Here is an 18,175-nt window from a genome sequence, read left to right on the forward strand (position 1 = left end):
CAGATCCAAACAATATGACACAGGAAATCATGTTGTGTTCTCAGAAGGCACTATTTTTAGCCGGGGAGTACAAAAGGGAATAAAACTGAGAAAAACAGATATGAGTAGAAGGGACTATAGTGGTAACAGATTAACCATCACAAACATAGGCTACAAAAGAAGGCCTACATCTACCAATAACACAAAAACTCTTGCACAGAGTTGATTCCTCTGTCGTGGCCAAGTTTGCATATTATGCGAGAGGAGGTTAAGGGGAAATATAAAACCACTGTCATGAGAAGTGTGTTCTATTCTCATTCACTGAAACCCACAGTTGCGTGCAATTTTCTAACTGTTGCTGTAAACATGATGAGAAAAAAACAAACAAACACCGACAGATAGAGGTGGGCAAATGAGCTGCAGGGTGTGAGCGCGGAGCAGCGGGGTGCAGGAGGTCGAGATGTGCGTATAGAAACGAGCCCATGGCTTTGGTGTTGGCCTGTCAAAAGCCACAGCGACTGACGCACGGCCAGCGGAGGCAGGAGGACTGGCACGGAGCAGAACAAGGCTCTCTGCAGACAATTGGAACAGGAAGCGAGGAAGGAACGGGTCTTTCACCCCGGAGGAAGACTGGCAAACTCATTGGGATTGTGACAAGACAGCCACACAGTAGCTCCAGAGACCACCCATTGTAAGAGCATCAAACGCACACACACTTAAGAGGGAGAGAGAGAGGAAGGCAGAGAGACATACACACAGAGAAAGAGAGAGAGAGAGGCAGCCACACACACAGAGAGAGAGAGAGAGAGAAAGAGAGAGAGAGAGAGAGAGAGAGAGAGAGAGAGACTAGAACCTCCTTTAGGTCAGAGTTGGTGGCTACTTCTTTAAAGACTTTAACTGAATTCAGGAGCTTCTCAATTTTGTGTTTTCTTTTGTTTCATTTACTTCCTGTGGTTAAAAGGGAGGAAGGGGAATTGAGTATTTCAAACCTTCCTTTTTTTAAATAGGGCAGTTTTTCTTTGCTTTATTCTTTATTCTATACAGGAAGAAACATACGGACGCAGCAAGAAGGTAGGACTCAATTATTTGCTCACATCACATTAACACATTACTTAGTCTAATCTGTATAATGACATAGTTTTTATATATTTTATATAGGTGGTTGTCACTACCAGTAACTTAATTAACTTCACTATGCAGACTGAAACAGACCAAGGCTTGAGAGTATAGCATATGCTAGTTTCCATAGCACCTGCTTCCGGCCTCAGTGTTATTCTAAGCTGTTCAAGATTTCAATGTAAAGAGAGGCAGAGAGATATACTCTCAGACAGGAGCTGCATTCAGAGCAGCATTGAGTTGTTGGATGTCGTCATTGCTGTATATTAAGTCTGTCCTGTTTAACGTGTGAACTGACTGTGAGAAAGGTCAGTTTTACTGAATGACCCTGTGTCTAAATGCTGTAAAAAAAAAAAAAAAAAAAAAATTGAACAGTTACACCATAGTGTTTGCGTAAGAAGAGGGTTTTTATATTGGTGACACCAAAGTGGCGTAAAGCGGTATTTTACGTATTGAATTGAAAGAAAGGCAGGTACTTTTTCCTTCCGACTTAATTTTAACACAGGTTATATGAAAGAACTATTAAATCACTCAAGTGGCTCAGCTACAGTCCAATGGAGGAATATCTGGGAAAGACAGAAAATAATTACAACAGACACAGTGTTACAATATTTATCTTCTCTTTTTGTTCTGAAAACACATTTATATGTTCCTACTTTGAATAATGTAGTGATTATTTTCTCTGATCTGCCTCCCCTGTCCCTCCACCAAAGGTCCACCAAACATCAAAAAGATGAACACCACCCTGTCCAACTCCTCCGTCAAGTGTGTTCAGGACACCAGCATAACATCCGTGGTCTTTCCTTGTCTGTACAGCATCCTCTTTATAGCTGCCCTCATACTTAATTCTATGGCAGCATGGATTTTCTTCAACATCCCCAGCACCTCAACGTTTGTGGTCTTTCTAAAAAATGTGGTAAGGAATGAAGCCTTTATAAAAAAAAATTGCCGTTATTGTAAATCAACCAAATGAAAAAACAAACCAACCTGATCCTTCAACGGCAGGTGGTGGCTGACCTGCTGATGACCTTGACCGTCCCTGTGAGAGTCTTAAGTGATGCGGGAGTGGGTTCCTCGTATTTGCGAGCCTTCCACTGTCGATACTCAGCAGTTCTCTTCTACATCACCATGTACATCAGCATCCTCTTGCTCGGCCTCATCAGCCTGGACCGCTACCTTAAAATAGTCAGGCCTTTTGGGAAGTGTGCCTTACAGCGGGTCCGTGTTGGCCAGGTGCTGAGTGCATCTGTCTGGGTGGTAATGTTATCTTTAGCACTGCCTAATGTCATTCTGAGTGATAAGCCACTGCGGGTCATTGGAGGCAAACTGAAGTGCTCCTCCATGAAGGGCAATGCCGGCCTCTTATGGCATGAAGGATTCAACTACTTCTGTCAGGTAGCTATTCATTTCTAGCAACTATTACTGTATGTCTTGCCTGAGTGAGATGAGAGGATCAATACCATTCTCATACCTGCACATTTAACATGAAACTGGAGCTGGTGGCTGGTGAGATAAGGTTATTATAAGTACTGGGCACAGTCTTGCTGTGTTCAAAAGCCTGTCAGCTCCTTAATTAACATGTTACGTAAAATTTGTCTAGTCTTGTACTTTTTGTGACAAAAACCACAACTAGTCATTTTTACTCTGATTTATTTGCACATGGATTAGGCAAATAATAAGATATAGTTTAAAAGATATAGTCAAACATTTTCAGTGTACAGACACAAGAGTGGTCTCAATCTTCTCATCTAACTCTCAGCTGGAAAGCAAATAAGTATATTTCACAATGAGCTGAAGTTTTCCTTTAATATATTGTCATTGTGATACCTGCACATTTGCAGAAGAGACCACAGTTGAGAAAGCCAGTGCAAAAGTCTTTGCCGTGCTTAATGTTTTGTTGATGTACATCTGCAGGTTGTTTTTTGGGGCACCCTGGCCTTGATGGTGGTTTGCTACACGTTCATCAGCAAGAAGGTGTATGAGTCATACAAAGCCTCAAAGAGCAGATCTCAAGCAGCCAGTCGTCAGACAAAGGCAAAGGTCTTTGTGGTGGTGGGGGTGTTTTTCATCTGCTTTGCCCCATTTCACTTTGCTCGTATTCCCTACACCCTGACCCAGACCCGTAGCAATGCAAGTCACTGCCAAGCGCTCTTCATTGCCAAGGAAATCACCTTGTGGCTATCGGCCACCAATATATGCCTGGATCCGCTCATCTACGTGTTCCTGTGCAAGGTGTTTCGGAAAAGACTGACAGCTGCGCTCTGCCGTAACCCACTCCACAAAGGTATGGAATCTCCCACGGCAACATCAACTCAGCTGGAGATGTCACAAATTGTCCACAGCAACAAACTGTGAAATAAGAGGATGCCACAGGAACACAATGGACAGTGCACAATGGGACACACTTTATAACTGTAGCAGTCAAGGCAAGACAAGACACTGCCTGAAAGAATGCGTGGTTTCACTTGTAAATATCATTTATCTTGATCAGAAAGGTTGTAAAAATTCTCAAATGAAATGGAAATCTCTTAAAAGAACTATTCTGTGTATTCTGTGTAAGTCAAAACGTGTCTGTCACTGGATTATGACAGTTTTTGGTACATGACTAACCAAGCACTTCTTGCGCCTTCTTTGCCAAGTCATCCAACGCATTTCCCTAATTGTGCTCATTGTCATTTCCTGCTTCCTCCTCTCTAATCTTGCTCACACTGCACTTTCCCTTCACAAATCTTTGGCTAAAGGGTAAACATTTTGACAGCACATATTCACATTTGATTACACAGTAAACAAAATGTGACCAGGGACTGAATGATAACAAAATCAGCAGGGAACAAAAGACTGCAGTAACCACTTCTTAGAACTGTACATTTTGTGCAATATAAATAACAATGATAATAATATTAATAAACATCAATATTTTTCATACTACACTCGCTTAGTGTTTGTTAGTTTTGTGCTGGAAACTACATATTACAGGTCACCAAAAACAGAAATGCTTCAATATTTGATTGAGGGGGAGGGAGATGAAATTGCAAACATGTGGTGAAATAGCATTTGAAATGACATCTAAGACATCAACATGAAAGCAAATGTTTGCATGTAACCACGGTTGAGCTAAAGTGACTGTGCAAGAAAGGCAGCCAATAAGAGTGGAGGATAAAAAATAGTTGCCTTATCACAGATACTGTACGGTTCTCGAGCATGCACTGATAGCTATGTCATTTTTATTTGAAATGTTGAACCACTTGCGGTAATTTCTCTTGTCCTTATCACACACTTGTATTGTTCTAAGCCACTTGTAGTGATCAATATCTGAGGAACCTTTGGTTATTTTCAAGCTGAAGCAACTGTGCAAAAAGTAACTGCAGACTCTGCTCTGCTGGAGATCAGGTATCTGATAACACTGAATTTATGTCATATTTAACAAGGAACCACAGGTTGCAAGTAGCGCATACAGCTCTTGACAAGATTGCAAACAAGTGGGGCCAAAAGGCCTGAGACCACTTAACCATAAAGAAAATGGTCTCAGACTTTTGGACCTCACTGTTCATAAAACTGAAATAAATTCACTGCAGCATTAGAGGACAGCTTTCAGAGTATTCACACATTTAACAATGACATAAAACTAACAAAAAATAAACTATTAACAAACAAACCAAAATTTTGCAACCACATGACCAGCAATAGTGCAACCAGTCTTCTTCCCCATACTCTTCCTAGAAATGGAATAAATTCACTGCAACACCAGAAGACAGGTTTCAGAATATTCACAAACTGGTTCTGCAGGATTAATGTCACCTCCCACCTGATTTACAATCGTGTCTGCATGTGGGTCTGATTAATGTAATAATGAAATATGATCTTCCTCCATCCCACATTCTGTCGCCTGCGACAGAGGATGATATTTGGGCAGGAAATTAATGAGCTACAGAGCGGTCGGAGCGATGACTGCAGCCAGGGTATGGACCGTTCGTCACCCTCAGATTAAATCCTTTGGCAGGTGACCCCGCAGTAGTGAATTATGAGAAATTCTAAATGACATTCATGGAAATTAAATAAACCCTGGAGATAGTGTTGCCTAGCAGTATGCACAGACACAAGCCAGGGGCAAAAAAGAGCCAGATAAATAGGGGGCAGGCAGATATGTGGAGGACCTGATGAAACATGGTGGTACAGCTTACATGTCAGAGAAACCTGTCAAGTCTACACGTCAGTGAGGCCCATCAGCAGTGGTCCATAAACTGTCATGTCAAGATGACCCAGTTGCTTTTATGCAGCTTATTAGAGCTTTAGACTTGAGCTGTAGGTCTGACGGGTCATTCAGACACATTGTCCAAGTGGTCAAACTTACACTGAAAGAAAAAGGATGGGGATAAACAAGCTTACCTAACTGGCTGAAGAGAATAAATTAGACTCATCCAAATCGCAAGTGTTACCTCATGCTACAAACAAAGCTGGAGAAACAACAAAGGCAGCAATAACTTTATAATGCATGTGAGAGCAGTGGGGAGAAAAGCCAGTTCTGAGAATGAATCTGCAATAATCAACACTGGCCACTAGGGGGCAAAAGAACACCCAACTAGAAAAAAACTGACAGATACATTCACAGGCTTATAGAGTGATATGACTTCTTACACCTTGAAAATGCAGAGTAACATCATCTTACCATGGGAAACGCCTTTCAGTCTATATGACAAATCCAAATGTAATCCATGTGCTCCATGTTTGTTGCCTGGCAGGAGTGGGCTCAGAGATTACTGAACATGTCTGCTTATTTCTACTGAATAGAAGATAATCACACTGACTGCACCATACAGTAATGTATGGGCTGTCAGACAAAACTAAAACTTTAAAATGAAGGTACAAACTAAAAGTCAAAACTAGAGTAGGCTACTCAGTAAAATGTATATGTGACATTTCTTTGTAGGTTATATCCCACATAAACATATTCTGTGTAGCCTTATTCTGTAGCCTATTTTAAGAACATCTGGACTTCTACAAACCAGAAAGTCAGTAACCATAGCTACTACTACCCACTATTGACAGACATTGCCACAATACCAGACAGGCCTCAAGCTGTCATTTCACTTTACCACAGCCTAGACCCATTTTTCAATACTTTTAACCCTTTTTAAAAACTCTTCACACAGTTACCACAACAACAGTCTGTGTGCAATTAACACGTCTTGTTCTTTTGAAACAAAAATACATACATTTTACACATTTACAATTTGTTTTAATTTATTTTACAGACAAGCTCAACTAAGATTTTAAAAAAAGATGTTAACTGCTAAATTTTAAATTGCTTTCTGTTTGTCGAAACAGAAAACCTCATACAGTAGGCTAATCAAAGCCAAATGTGAAGGCTAAAGCTGAAGTGAACAGCACAGTAGTTTCCTACTTGAAACAAATTTGTGACCTGTCTTTTGTTTCATTGCTTTTGAAAAACAGTTGACTGAGCTCATGCAAATACATTACTGTAATCACAGCTGATTGGTATCTATAGCCTACATCTAGGAAACAGGTGTTGAGGTTCTTTCAGTCACATGATCTATTTAGGCTGATCTTGTGGAAGAAAAAAAAGATAGAAAGACAAGGAAGGGAGAGAGAAACAGAAGACCTGGCAGATTAGTGACTTTGTATTTTTCATTTTGTAAATTGCATTTTCACACATCTGTGAATGACCAGCATGAAGATTCTTCTTTTTCTGCAGTAATCTTTAGTTACCTTACTGTAGACCATGGATGTATTAGCTGTAGACAGAGTAATTACAGTAACTAACCCTAGCCAAATGAAACACTTGGTTGATTTTTTTTTTTTATAGTTTCTTGTCGAACGCGCTCCCGCGAAGTGTTTGAACTTCTCGGCGTGAACGCGCTGACTTCATTACGGCTGGGCGGGGCGACAAAGCAACGAGCCTTGTGCTGCGTTCAAGTTTTATCGTTTAAACCATATTTCGAAATATAGCAGCGGGGAAACCTGCTCATCAACATATGACTTTGTATTTCAAGTCAAATATAGGCTACTGGGAATTTGTGACATCGAAAATTTCTCCCATTTTGTTGAAAAGAACCACTTACATGTCAAGAAACTGTTAGCAACCTACGTCTAATGTAAATACTCGATTAATCTGCTTTCACATAACAAATGAACTGCGCAAACACAAGAATATTACGTTCATATTGGCTATTTTTCTGGTGTAACTAACACTACTAGCATCTATACAGTCTATGACTAGCACCGGACACCATTAATAAATACACAAGCACCGAAATAACTGCCGTATTAAAAACATCCCATTCTGCCGGCGAGCCCTGAACGCAGCACGCCGCCACATGACGTGCCTGGCGGGTCATATGATCTATCGCCTACGTCTTCCTTGTTCCCGTCAACTTTTCCCACCACCGCTGCTCCCAAACAAACGAACATGGCGGCGGACTATGAGGAGCGGCGGAGCCTGTTGGGAGATGACGACGAGGGGTCGTTCACCGACCGACAAGGAGCGAGGGGACCCGGCAGACCCATGCCGGCCATCTGCGACCCCAGCCGGGCCCACCACCGAGTGGTTGTCCTGATATTCATGTGCTTCCTGGGGTTCGGTGAGCAGTAAAACAAAACAAAAAAAGCCCTTAGTCAACTAAACAACCGGTGTGTTATTGTGAAGATTTGGCTGAAAATGTAGCTACAACCTCCCTGAGAGAAAGCTTGTAGTTTCCCCCCGTGGCTCTGGAGACGCGTTATGTCTGTTATGTTAATGTAGATTATATTTTATTCCAGGAAGCTACTTCTGTTATGACAACCCGGCTGCTCTTCAAACTCAAGTTCTCCAGGTAATTCATCCTCTACAAATGCAAAGTTGTACACCAGGGCATTGTACAATCAGTGCAGCAGTTCACGGTAATGTCAGCCTGAGAAATAAGTCCCTACTTAGTGCATTGTGTCATAAACATAGAAGACAGATACCACTTCTGTATTCTGTGGAGCATTGGTGCATCAAGTAAAATCTGCATATTCAAATTACCCTGCATAGACTGCACCCTGAGTTTCACATCTAGATTTTAAGGTAGAACTGACGCAGATAAAGTGATAAACAAGAGTCACAGTGGTTCCTTCCCCCTGTCTGTACCAGGACCTGAACCTGAACACTGCAAAGTTCATGCAGCTCTATGCCTGGTACTCCTGGCCCAACGTGGTCCTCTGCTTCTTTGGGGGCTTCCTGCTCGACAGGGTCTTTGGCATCAGGTACAAAGGCCAATAAGTCATGTGTGTTTATTGTGTGTATTTGCCATAAGTGAAAGTGAAAGAATGAGAGAGGGTGTTGTTGTCAATTTGATCAGTGTCAACTTTCTTTGTCTTTATAGGCTGGGTACCATCATATTTTCCCTTTTTGTCTGTATTGGACAGGTGGGTTTACACTGAAATCTGCTTGTGAGAGATATTCAAAGAATAAAAGAGAACCAAAATGTATCTTTTGTTTCTTAAATAATCTTAAGTATATTATAACAGACCAAAATAAGATTGTTTTCTTTTGTGTGTTTTATTTTTCCACCTCTACTCAGGTAATATTTGCTACTGGAGCTCTGATGAACCGCTTCTGGCTGATGGAATGTGGACGATTTGTATTTGGGTAAAAAAACAAAGCATTTAATTTTCTTGCCCCACATACTGTATTTTTCACACTCAGTCTCCAAAACTCTCCTCAACAAACAAAAATAGAGCCCTGTGGGTTTCTTTTTAAACCGTAGTTTATAATCTAAGATTCGTTGATCTTGTTCAGTCACATAGTTTACCATCTACGCCTTTGTGTTTTCTTTTCCTGGCTAGTATTGGAGGAGAGTCCTTGGCTGTGGCCCAGAACACATATGCAGTAAACTGGTTCAAAGGGAAGGAGCTCAATCTGGTGTTTGGCCTTCAGCTGAGCATGGCTCGCCTGGTGAGGACACCGCCACAGGAACATGGATTTATACTTTCTTTCAAAAGCCATGTTAATGTTTCATAATTGATGTTATTGATGCAGAGAATTGAAGTGAATTCCCTCTCCTTTCATTTCCTCTCCTCTCAAGGGCAGCACAGTGAACATGAACATTATGGGCTGGGTGTACAACGAAGTCTCAACCCTTGTCAGCACTGGATACACCACACTAGGCATATCTCTCATGATAGGTAAATATCAGACACTGGCGAGTGTTAAAACTTAAGACTCTGGTTACATGTGCAAGAGATACTGGATCCTCCCGGTGTAACTCATGATCTCAGATTACACAGCAGACAGAGAGAAGTGAGATGGAGAACTAAAAGTGCTGCTGCTACAGATGAATCATATGTGTCAGGAGAAGTGTCAGTTCTTGTATTGTCCTGCTGTTTCAGAGATCAAGTTAAAAGTGCTTCTGCTTCTGCAGTCGTGAGATTTCTCTTTGAGTCAGCCTCCATTTCCACTCTCAGTTAGATTAAATAAAATCAATTCAAGGAAACATCAGAATCAATAGGTAGTCAACAGGGATCCTAATTTGATTTTTTATTTGTTGAGTCTTATAACCAATTACTGATACTTAGATTTTTCTTTATTTTTTTGTCTTTTTGTTTTTATTCAAGTATTTAAGATTCTTTTTTTTTTCTTCTTTAGCTGCTGTTACCTGCCTGTTTTCTCTAATCTGTGCCTTGGTGTTGGGATTTCTGGACAAAAGGGCAGAGAGGATTCTCCACAAAGAACAAGGCAAAACAGGTAATGTATTACAAGAGTGTGTTTGTGTGTTTTTGTTTTTGTTATCTTTTGTTTTTCCTCTTTGACCCAACGCTCATCAATACCTATTCGAATGTCCTCCTCAGTCAGAGTGTCAGGCCACGTTTTGTTTTTGTTGTTATCTACCTATAATTGACATCCTGGCTGGACACTTCATTGGCTTCAGCACTTTCTCTGCTGTGGTGAGGTTTCTCTCAGAGCACAGGGAAAGTTCAGTTCGATATGTGACACATCACTGAGTTTTCCCTTCGCAACTCACAGCCAGACAATTCGCTGTTTTGCTTTTGCAGTTGTTCAAAGCAAATGATGTTCTCAGGCTCATCTTTGTGCGTCTGTGTCTGTTAATCACTCATATTAGGGGAGGTGATCAAACTGACAGATGTAAAAGATTTCCCCGCCTCCCTGTGGCTCATCTTCATCATTTGTGTCGGCTACTATGTCGCCATTTTCCCCTTTATTGGACTGGCACAGTGAGTACTGCATCAGCTTTCTATCTCTCTCCCTCTCACTTACTTCCCCCTTCTCTCTGTCTTTCTTTCATTTGGTCAGTGAGTACTGCATTAGCACTCACTCAATCACTCCCTCACTCATGTATCTTTAGACCGTCTTTATGCATGAAGGCCGATTAGTATATACGATTTATATATTTCAAATACACAGATAATACTTGTGGGTGTCTTTAAGAAATATACTTTTAAAGTCATATGCTTGTACAGGTTTCTTACCAGTGCTTAAAACAGCAGCACTCAACTACAAACCCACTTGTTACTGCTTTACAATTGATCACTAACATACAGCTTCATTTTTCATAAGGATCAGTAATTTAAAATACTAACCACTGATGGCAAACTTCACTCAAACAGGAACAAATAGGATTTTTATCTGCAGATAAATAAATCCATGGTATGATGAATAGACAGCAGAATGTTTGTGGGATTGATTCAACATAAACCACAGTGCCCATGTTCATGTAAAGAAGGAACATGTCACCCAGTGTAAATTGATTTGGTATTAATAGTTCATGGACAATCTGTTTGCATGTACGTGTTAATAGGATCAGTGCATTGCAGATTTTTTTTTGATGGGATTTGTTGACAATAAAACAATATAGAATCATTTCTATATTTGGCAGCTTCCAGTGACACCAATTACCAACAGGATTATCTCATTCTGTACAAACACAACCATATTCCATCGGAGGAAATGGGAAAAATGCTTTGATCACACACAGATTTTAACCACAGGCATTTCATGCTTAAAGGGATAGTTCAACATTTTGGCCCATTGCCATAATCGCTATAGTCATAGCAGTAGGTTCGTTACCTTTATTTGTCGGTGTAAGCTATTTTTAGAACGGCGGAGCGGAGCAGCAGGCTGCTCAGGGCTACGCTATGGAGGCTAAGGGAATTTCTTGGTTTCCCTCATCAAACTCATCAAATACACAACCCAACAACTCCAAAATGCTGTCGTGGACAAGTTGTGAGCTGCACAATCACCACGCTATGAGATAATAACGGAATGATACGAGACAGAGCTGTTTTAGAGGTAAATTCATGCAAAACCGCTGATGCGTGTTGCGTTCAGGGACAGTTTTTCAGCAAGCAGACTCTGTATTTACCTCGAAAACGGCTCTGTTTCGTAACGTTCCATTATTATCTCATAGCGTGTTGATTGTGCAGGTCACAACTTGTCCACGAAAGTGTTTTGGGATTTTGTATTTGATGAGTTTGTTGAGGGAAACCAAGAAATTCCTTTAGCCTCCATAGCGTAGCCCTGAGCAGCCTGCTGCTCCGCTCCGCCTTTCTAATAATACCTTACACCGACAAATAAAGGTAACGAACCTACTGCTATGACTATAGCGATTATGGCAATGGGCCAATTTTCCAAAAGGTTGAACTATCCCTTTAATTTTCTGATACAGAAACTGCACGTGTGGTTTTGTACCTGATTTTTAAAAAATTAAAAACAAAATAAAATCTGGATTGCAACCGTCTAAACAAGATGCTAGTTGTGTTAAACCAATTATGTTGTGATTCTGCTGCAGTCTGATTGCTTGGAATGAATCAGAAAAAGGCACCTCCATTAGATTAGTACAATGCTTGTCGAAGGAAAGATTCAACAGTGCAGCTTCACAATGCTGCGCTATCATCAAACCACAAAGGCAGGAAGGAAAAGAAAGTGGCTTGACAAATAGGTTTGCAGTGAAAGAAACCAATTGAACCCATCACAACCTGTATTTCTTTCACAGAACGGCACTCTGGAATCACTTAGCAACTGACGTGTTATTTCCACAGAGGGTCAGCGCTTACAGAGCAAATAGTTGTTATGCACATGTGGCAGAAAACAATATAATACTGAGAGCCACCTGCCGCAGGAGTTGATGCGATTTTTTTTCCTTCCTCCATCAGCATAAAGGCTGAGCAGCCTTCTGTACTGTGAGCCCATCGTCTTGTCTTTTTATTTACAGGGTGTTCTTCATTGAAAAATTCAACTTTTCCCCGGCTGAAGCCAGAGCTGTCAACAGGTAAATCAGATCAGGTCTAATAGGCCATCAAGACCAATGTACCTTAAGGCGCTAACACCATTACACTCCACTGTTGCTGATGTATCTTGCATTTCCTTTGTGTGCTGTATTTTTCTTATTCCAATGGATCATTGGCCAAATTACATTTCCTGTGCAGCCACAGTGGAATTTAATAGCTGAGAAATGTTCAAGTACCTGAAGCTGGGAACACAATAAAACAAATAACCTGTCACCACATATGTAAAGACTGGCTTTCGCAGAGTGGTTGTCTCAAACTACAAAATAACACTCGGATGTTTGCAAGTCCTAATTATAAAGATACGACACACACTTCATGCTGTTCTCTCTCTCTCCCAGCATTGTGTACATCATCTCAGCCCCCGCATCTCCAGTTCTGGGATTTATGGTTGATAGGACGGGGAGGAACGTAGTTTGGGTAATAATTGCCGTGGTAACCACGCTTGCCTCTCACATTATGCTGGCCTTCACCTTCTGGAACCCGTGGATCGCCATGGTAATGCTCCCAACAAGCTTTTGTACTATTCTCCCTAAGTTTTTGTGCAGTGTACATTGATAAACCATCTTAAATGAATGGAGTGAATGAAATGTGACGTTACAGTACAGTATCTGGGATTCTGTGTCTGTACGGTGACTGGTGTTCAGGATAGGAAGGTACAGTGAGTTCCTGTGGCTGTGGATACATACAAACTGAATTCAGAGTTATTGTTCCTTTTTTTCAGACTTATTGTTGTAAACACTTCTTCAGAAACCAAATTTGTTTTGATGCACCACCAGCCAAAAGTTAGCATACTGTAGAAAGTAATTAAAATGACTTTGTAATTTCTGCAAGTTGCTGAAACTTGAGCACTCCTCTGAAACATACCTAATGTTCATGACTGAATAAAGAACAGTAAGATTTTTAGTCATTATTTATATTTATATAAGAACTGAACACTTAAAGCTCAGTTGATATGCATCAGCATCACTTGACCAAACACCGGTGATCAGACAGTTTAATTTGAACTAAATCCTGATCATTGCATAGATGTAGATGACAGTTTTTTTTCTAACTAAACCACACCCACTTCAAAAAAGTAAGAAGAGCTCAGAGGAGAGAAAAAAAGCAGAAACCTCCAAGATTTATTGATTAAAGGTATTAATGAAGGATCCTGTTAGCATAGTTCCTTGAGTTCCATAGTGGCGTGTCAAATGCATATTCTCATACAATTAAAAAAAAAAAATTGTATATTTAACCTAGGAAATCTGTGAAGAGGCTTGGAACATGTCAAGTAACAGCATGTGTTTTCTTGCTTGTTTTGCAGTCCCTGCTGGGCGTCTCCTACTCTTTACTGGCCTGTGCACTGTGGCCCATGGTGGCGTTTGTCGTGCCTGAGCATCAGCTGGGGACGGCCTATGGCTTGTATGTACTCAAACTGATTTTGATTGCCAAACTGTTTTTCTGGTTGTGGAGATTGTTGTGTTTTCTCCTTTGCAAAAACCGATGTCCATCCTTTGCCTTGGGTCTACAGCATGCAGTCCATCCAGAACCTGGGACTTGCTCTTATTGCCATGGCAGCAGGATCCATCCTTGACAGCAAAGGATACCTGGTTTTGGAAGTGTTTTTCTGCGCCTGCATTTGCAGTCAGTATTTTCCATCTGTTTTGTCTATGTTAATGTGTTTTTTGGTGTCTTATGCCGATGTTAGATACTGTGGAGTGACATTGTTTTGGATTTCCAACATTGTTTTCCTTCTGTTTTCTTTGCAGTTGCACTGATAGCGGTGGTGATGTTGTACTTTGTGGATTATCTCAGAGGTAAGTAAAGACTCTCTCACTCCTCTTCTTTCCCTCTCTCCATATTATCTTAGATAATACCCCCCCCCCCAGCCTTCCCCTCTTCTCCATTTTCTCATGTGGCATTCTTCACTTTACTTTGTCGCTGTGAAGCACACCCCTCTCCTTTCCGCCAGACTCACTCACTCCTCCTTAATCTCTCCATCTCCCTCTCTCCTGCTCCAGGAGGAGATCTGAACCTGTCAGCCGCAGCCAGAGCCAGACTCCAGAAAGAAGCCACTTCGGATGCAGAGTGAGTAGCTTTGACCCTCCATTACTGCTTTTCCCACCCACTCACCCAACAATTAGACAAGCATCTCAGAAACATAATGAACAACCCACTCATGTAGTGAAGGGACACAGGCATATTTTGGATAGAAACACTCGCAGGAGCTCCGGTGCTAATTTACTGGATGTGAGCATAGTGTGTGTGTTTTCAGTGTGATAGTTCCAGTGCATGTTGATGTTTACCTTTAGTGACTCACAGATCATGTTGTTATGAATATACACTTGGAGCCCATTTTTCTACACTCCCACCACCTACCACATGACTCTTGTCCTACATATACCTGTAAATCAACAGCTCCTAGTTGTAATATTTTACAAGGGTCAGGTGAGTGAAGAGGTGATGAGTCATATTACAATCTATTTACTGATTAATTGAGGTTTGATGTAGTGGTTGTTACATAAGTAAGTTAAGTACAGTTTGTTGAATACCACTGTCAATGTTCACGTCTTCCAAACACTCAAATTCAGAGATCAGTAGATTTTTGTTCTGGCCTATTTCTGCTTCTCCTGGACTTATGACAAACAAATCATAAACATTAGTAATGTGGGAGTAAATACATCAGTGCTGCAGACAGTTTAATTTTGCTGTCATAAATGTACTTCTCTTCTTGGATGACAGTGACATGCTCATCCAGAGCAATTTTGTGGAACTAGAACAGAATTCTTCTGAAAAAGTCAAACTTGACCACAGCATGGAGGAAATGGTTTCTGTATCGGCTCACAAAACCGAGAACATTTATTTAGGTCACAGCTTTCGTTTGCATATATACATGTATACTGACTGGGCTGTGTCAATAGCACACCACCTGTGGTTGCTTTATTTAGTCTGTGCTGTGTTAAAACAAACCTCACGCCTGCTTCTCTCTCTCTCTGTGGATCTCCATCTCTCTGTTATCTGTCTCTGGCTTCATCTATATATAGTATATATTTATATATTGTGGCTTTTGCTGACTTGACTAATATTTTCCGGTCCATGCCTGTAATTGATATTTTCCAGATGATGATGATGATGATGAGGGGAACACACACATGGTCCTGGGCTTCAGAGCCAGCATGCTGCACTGTCCACCCCAAATGTGTCAATCAACTGCCACGGGGCGGGACTGCGCTACTGACTCCGCCCAGTGCTGTCATCTGTGGCTCTTCCCACCAGAACTGACTGTCTGGCCCTGGCTATTACATCATCCAGTAGTAATAGCTGATGTCCTCATACTGACTTTTACATGCTAATGAAACACATAATATAGGATTCCTATATTAATCATTTTGTTTTATATGTGTACATATTGGATATATGTGTATATTTTTAATGGTTTTTTGTATGTTTCTTTTTACAAATTATTTCCAGCAGGACTCTGTTACTTACCTTATTACACCTCAGCAGTACATTTAAGTACATATCATTTGCCAACCAAACCTTTCCTCACTGGACTCTCCTCTGGCAGAGCGACTTCATGTTCAGTTTTAATCATATGCGTCATTGACCTTTTATGGTGGATAACCTTTTAAAAAAGAGCATAGCTCTTTAGTGTTTGAACTTTTATTGCTTAAATCTTTTATTTCTTAATTCCTTTATCTGCTCTTCTCTGGTTTCAGAAGTTCATAAAAATTTATTTTCTGTTGCATCATCAAACGGTACAATTACTAAAATGATGAGAAAGATAAGAAAAGTGAGAGGCACACCTTGGTGCATTTATCCATGTAATGTTATGCACAGTACCAACTTTTTGCAAACTGTTTTATTAATGTGACCTTTTAAAAAATCAGTTTTGTAGATCACGTGTTGCTCGTTTATCAAGCTCAGGTAATTAACTTGTTGTAAGCACTGACCCACGTTGTTGCTTGCTTCGTCTGAGCAGCACAACAAAATGCTCATGTACTCTGCTTAACTCTCACCATACTGTGGAAAGAGATTTGTTCTCCCTGTGTTGTTGTCAGGCATGCACACTGTGGATGATTAACATTCACTACCTCAGTTGGGCAAATGAGTCCCAATCAAATTCTTAACAACCCAGTCAACACATGTAAGAGATAACGGTCAGTAGCATAATGGTAACTGTCATGTGCACACTGACGTGACGTGATCAATGTGTCGTGGCCAGAAACAAGCTGCTCTCTTCAGCTGTCACTCATTTGCGCTGTGATGTTGTGACAGGCTCAGCAGTGCAGTCTTTTTGTTTAATGAACAATATTTGTGTTAATTTGCCAAATGTTAACTGTTATTGATCTATGTAAAAGAACTGATATGATTGAGACGTTGCAGAAGATCCACTGTACCATCAAATGTCAGTGACGTTTGAAGGAAAGTCTCTTAAAAGAAATTATTTGCTGAACCAAATTACATTTGTTCATGGAACAATTACATTTAATTAAATGCAAACTTTTTGAAAGCACTTGAATTTTCTTTTTTTCTTTTTTGTACCACTTTGTTTCTGCAGTAGTTTTTTTCCCCAACACCAGTAACTCATCCCACAGCTACAGGCTGTAGATGATTAATCCTGTTGGTAATATTTACATAATTGTGCTCATGTCGGTGTTGGCTGCAGAGATGATAAAGATGGCCACATTATTATTCCTGCAGGATTAAAAGGCGGCCCAGTAGGCCAACAGAGGGTGAGCTTGCTAGGCTTGCACCCATGTCTGCTTTCGGCCTTCGCAACCGCTACCTCTCCAGGCTGGGCGCACAGGTATGCACACACACACACACCGCACAATGATTAAACATAATTCAAACAGAAATCCATTTATTTATGAGTTCAGCCTCTAACCTTGATGCAGGCAATACATTTGTTTTGTTTTTTTAATGGAATGCCAGGAGGCCTGGTTCTTCTGCTATAACACCAATTAAACACAAGTTACTCTCCTTCTAAAGCTACGCTCCCTTTTTCCTCTTTACTCAATCTGTCATGTCCTCTCTGCTCTCAGCTCCCAGACCACTGCTCTACCCATCTGTCATCGCTTGCCCACAGGAGTGTACTGAAATGATGCCCTTCACTCGGCTGCATCCTGCTCCTCCACGTTTAAAGGGCTCCAGACAAGTATGCACTAAAAAAAAACAAAGGATGCTCACAAGGTGTTCTCTTCTCTAACAAGATGTTGTTGCACTTTTTCTTTTTTCTTTTTTTTTCTACCTCCAAGGTATTTTTAACCTTCACATGACTGACTTGTTATTCTGGGTGTTTACATGGGTTCTGGGTTCTGACTTTAATTATTATCACAAAGAGATGTTATTTCAGAGAAGTTGTTTTCTATTTGCCCCACTGTTGGGAGAATTACTATGTTTCCTCGCCAGGGAAATAGTGTTATAAACTTGGCTTGGTGCTTTATGGTGCCTGGATACTGTTTTAGTGTCTGTTTTAGAGACTCAACCATCTGTAAACGACAGAGGGCAGTAATTCCCACAAATGTTTAATATCACCTCTACCCACATTATCACTGTTTTTTAATAACCACCTCCAGCAACCCTCAGTATGTGCAGTATCATTCCGTTTTCTTACTTTTGCTGATGCTCCAGGTTTTTAAATGAAGCTGCTATAACTTCTAAAGAGCTGCCTCAGAGTCAGGATTTTGTGTGACCTGTTGAATGTTACCAAATGCATATTTTTTTAATATATATATTTAAACCAATAAAATTAGTTATTGAACACAGCCAGCACACAGCGTTGGTTCAGTCTTTACTCTTATTGCTGTCTATA

The 18,175-nt window shown here is 40.7% G+C and overlaps 2 protein-coding genes across 4 annotated transcripts; both read left to right on the forward strand.

Annotated features, from left to right (window-relative positions):
* Positions 1 to 470: 470 nt before the first annotated feature.
* On the forward strand, positions 471 to 4,023 carry LOC146976500 (P2Y purinoceptor 13-like). Of its 2 annotated transcripts, none has more exons than XM_085796332.1 (4): positions 471 to 670; positions 1,809 to 2,011; positions 2,101 to 2,490; positions 3,010 to 4,023. In XM_085796332.1, the coding sequence occupies exons 2-4, from the start codon at positions 1,829 to 1,831 to the stop codon at positions 3,448 to 3,450; spliced, it is 1,014 nt and encodes a 337-aa protein (XP_085652458.1). In that variant the 5' UTR covers positions 471 to 670; positions 1,809 to 1,828; the 3' UTR covers positions 3,451 to 4,023. The 2 variants fall into 2 exon arrangements, with proteins under 2 accessions (XP_085652458.1, XP_085652457.1); XM_085796331.1 differs by lacking the exon at positions 471 to 670 and adding an exon at positions 793 to 1,050.
* A 3,478-nt stretch (positions 4,024 to 7,501) lies between these two features.
* On the forward strand, positions 7,502 to 18,125 carry mfsd1 (major facilitator superfamily domain containing 1). 2 transcript variants are annotated; one of them, XM_085796333.1, is made up of 17 exons: positions 7,502 to 7,694; positions 7,873 to 7,925; positions 8,225 to 8,337; positions 8,457 to 8,499; positions 8,655 to 8,722; positions 8,920 to 9,028; positions 9,159 to 9,258; positions 9,719 to 9,817; positions 10,194 to 10,305; positions 12,303 to 12,359; positions 12,717 to 12,873; positions 13,682 to 13,779; positions 13,889 to 14,001; positions 14,127 to 14,174; positions 14,379 to 14,445; positions 17,062 to 17,167; positions 17,406 to 18,125. In XM_085796333.1, exons 1-17 carry the CDS (start codon positions 7,523 to 7,525, stop codon positions 17,463 to 17,465), a joined length of 1,575 nt encoding a protein of 524 aa, XP_085652459.1. In that variant the 5' UTR covers positions 7,502 to 7,522; the 3' UTR covers positions 17,466 to 18,125. The 2 variants fall into 2 exon arrangements, with proteins under 2 accessions (XP_085652459.1, XP_085652460.1); XM_085796334.1 differs by lacking the exons at positions 17,062 to 17,167; positions 17,406 to 18,125 and adding an exon at positions 15,478 to 16,801.
* The last annotated feature ends 50 nt before the right edge of the window (positions 18,126 to 18,175 follow it).

The sequence above is a fragment of the Trachurus japonicus genome, chromosome 13 (assembly GCF_045865225.1).
Source record: "Trachurus japonicus isolate A0001 chromosome 13, Traja_1.0".
Classification (NCBI taxonomy): Eukaryota; Metazoa; Chordata; class Actinopteri; order Carangiformes; family Carangidae; genus Trachurus; species Trachurus japonicus.

What these genes read in the sequence shown, in the direction of transcription:
- mfsd1 (XM_085796333.1), top strand. Translation starts at nt 7,523, where the DNA reads ATGGCGGCGGACTATGAGGAGCGGCGGAGCCTGTTGGGAGATGACGAC. An exon ending in CAAAGAACAAGGCAAAACAG is followed by an intron (nt 9,818 to 10,193) that starts GTAATGTATTAC and finishes CACTCATATTAG; the next exon opens with GGGAGGTGATCAAACTGACA. An exon ending in CCCTTTATTGGACTGGCACA is followed by an intron (nt 10,306 to 12,302) that starts GTGAGTACTGCA and finishes TTTTATTTACAG; the next exon opens with GGTGTTCTTCATTGAAAAAT.
- LOC146976500 (XM_085796332.1), top strand. Translation starts at nt 1,829, where the DNA reads ATGAACACCACCCTGTCCAACTCCTCCGTCAAGTGTGTTCAGGACACC. An exon ending in TGGTCTTTCTAAAAAATGTG is followed by an intron (nt 2,012 to 2,100) that starts GTAAGGAATGAA and finishes CTTCAACGGCAG; the next exon opens with GTGGTGGCTGACCTGCTGAT. An exon ending in GATTCAACTACTTCTGTCAG is followed by an intron (nt 2,491 to 3,009) that starts GTAGCTATTCAT and finishes GTACATCTGCAG; the next exon opens with GTTGTTTTTTGGGGCACCCT.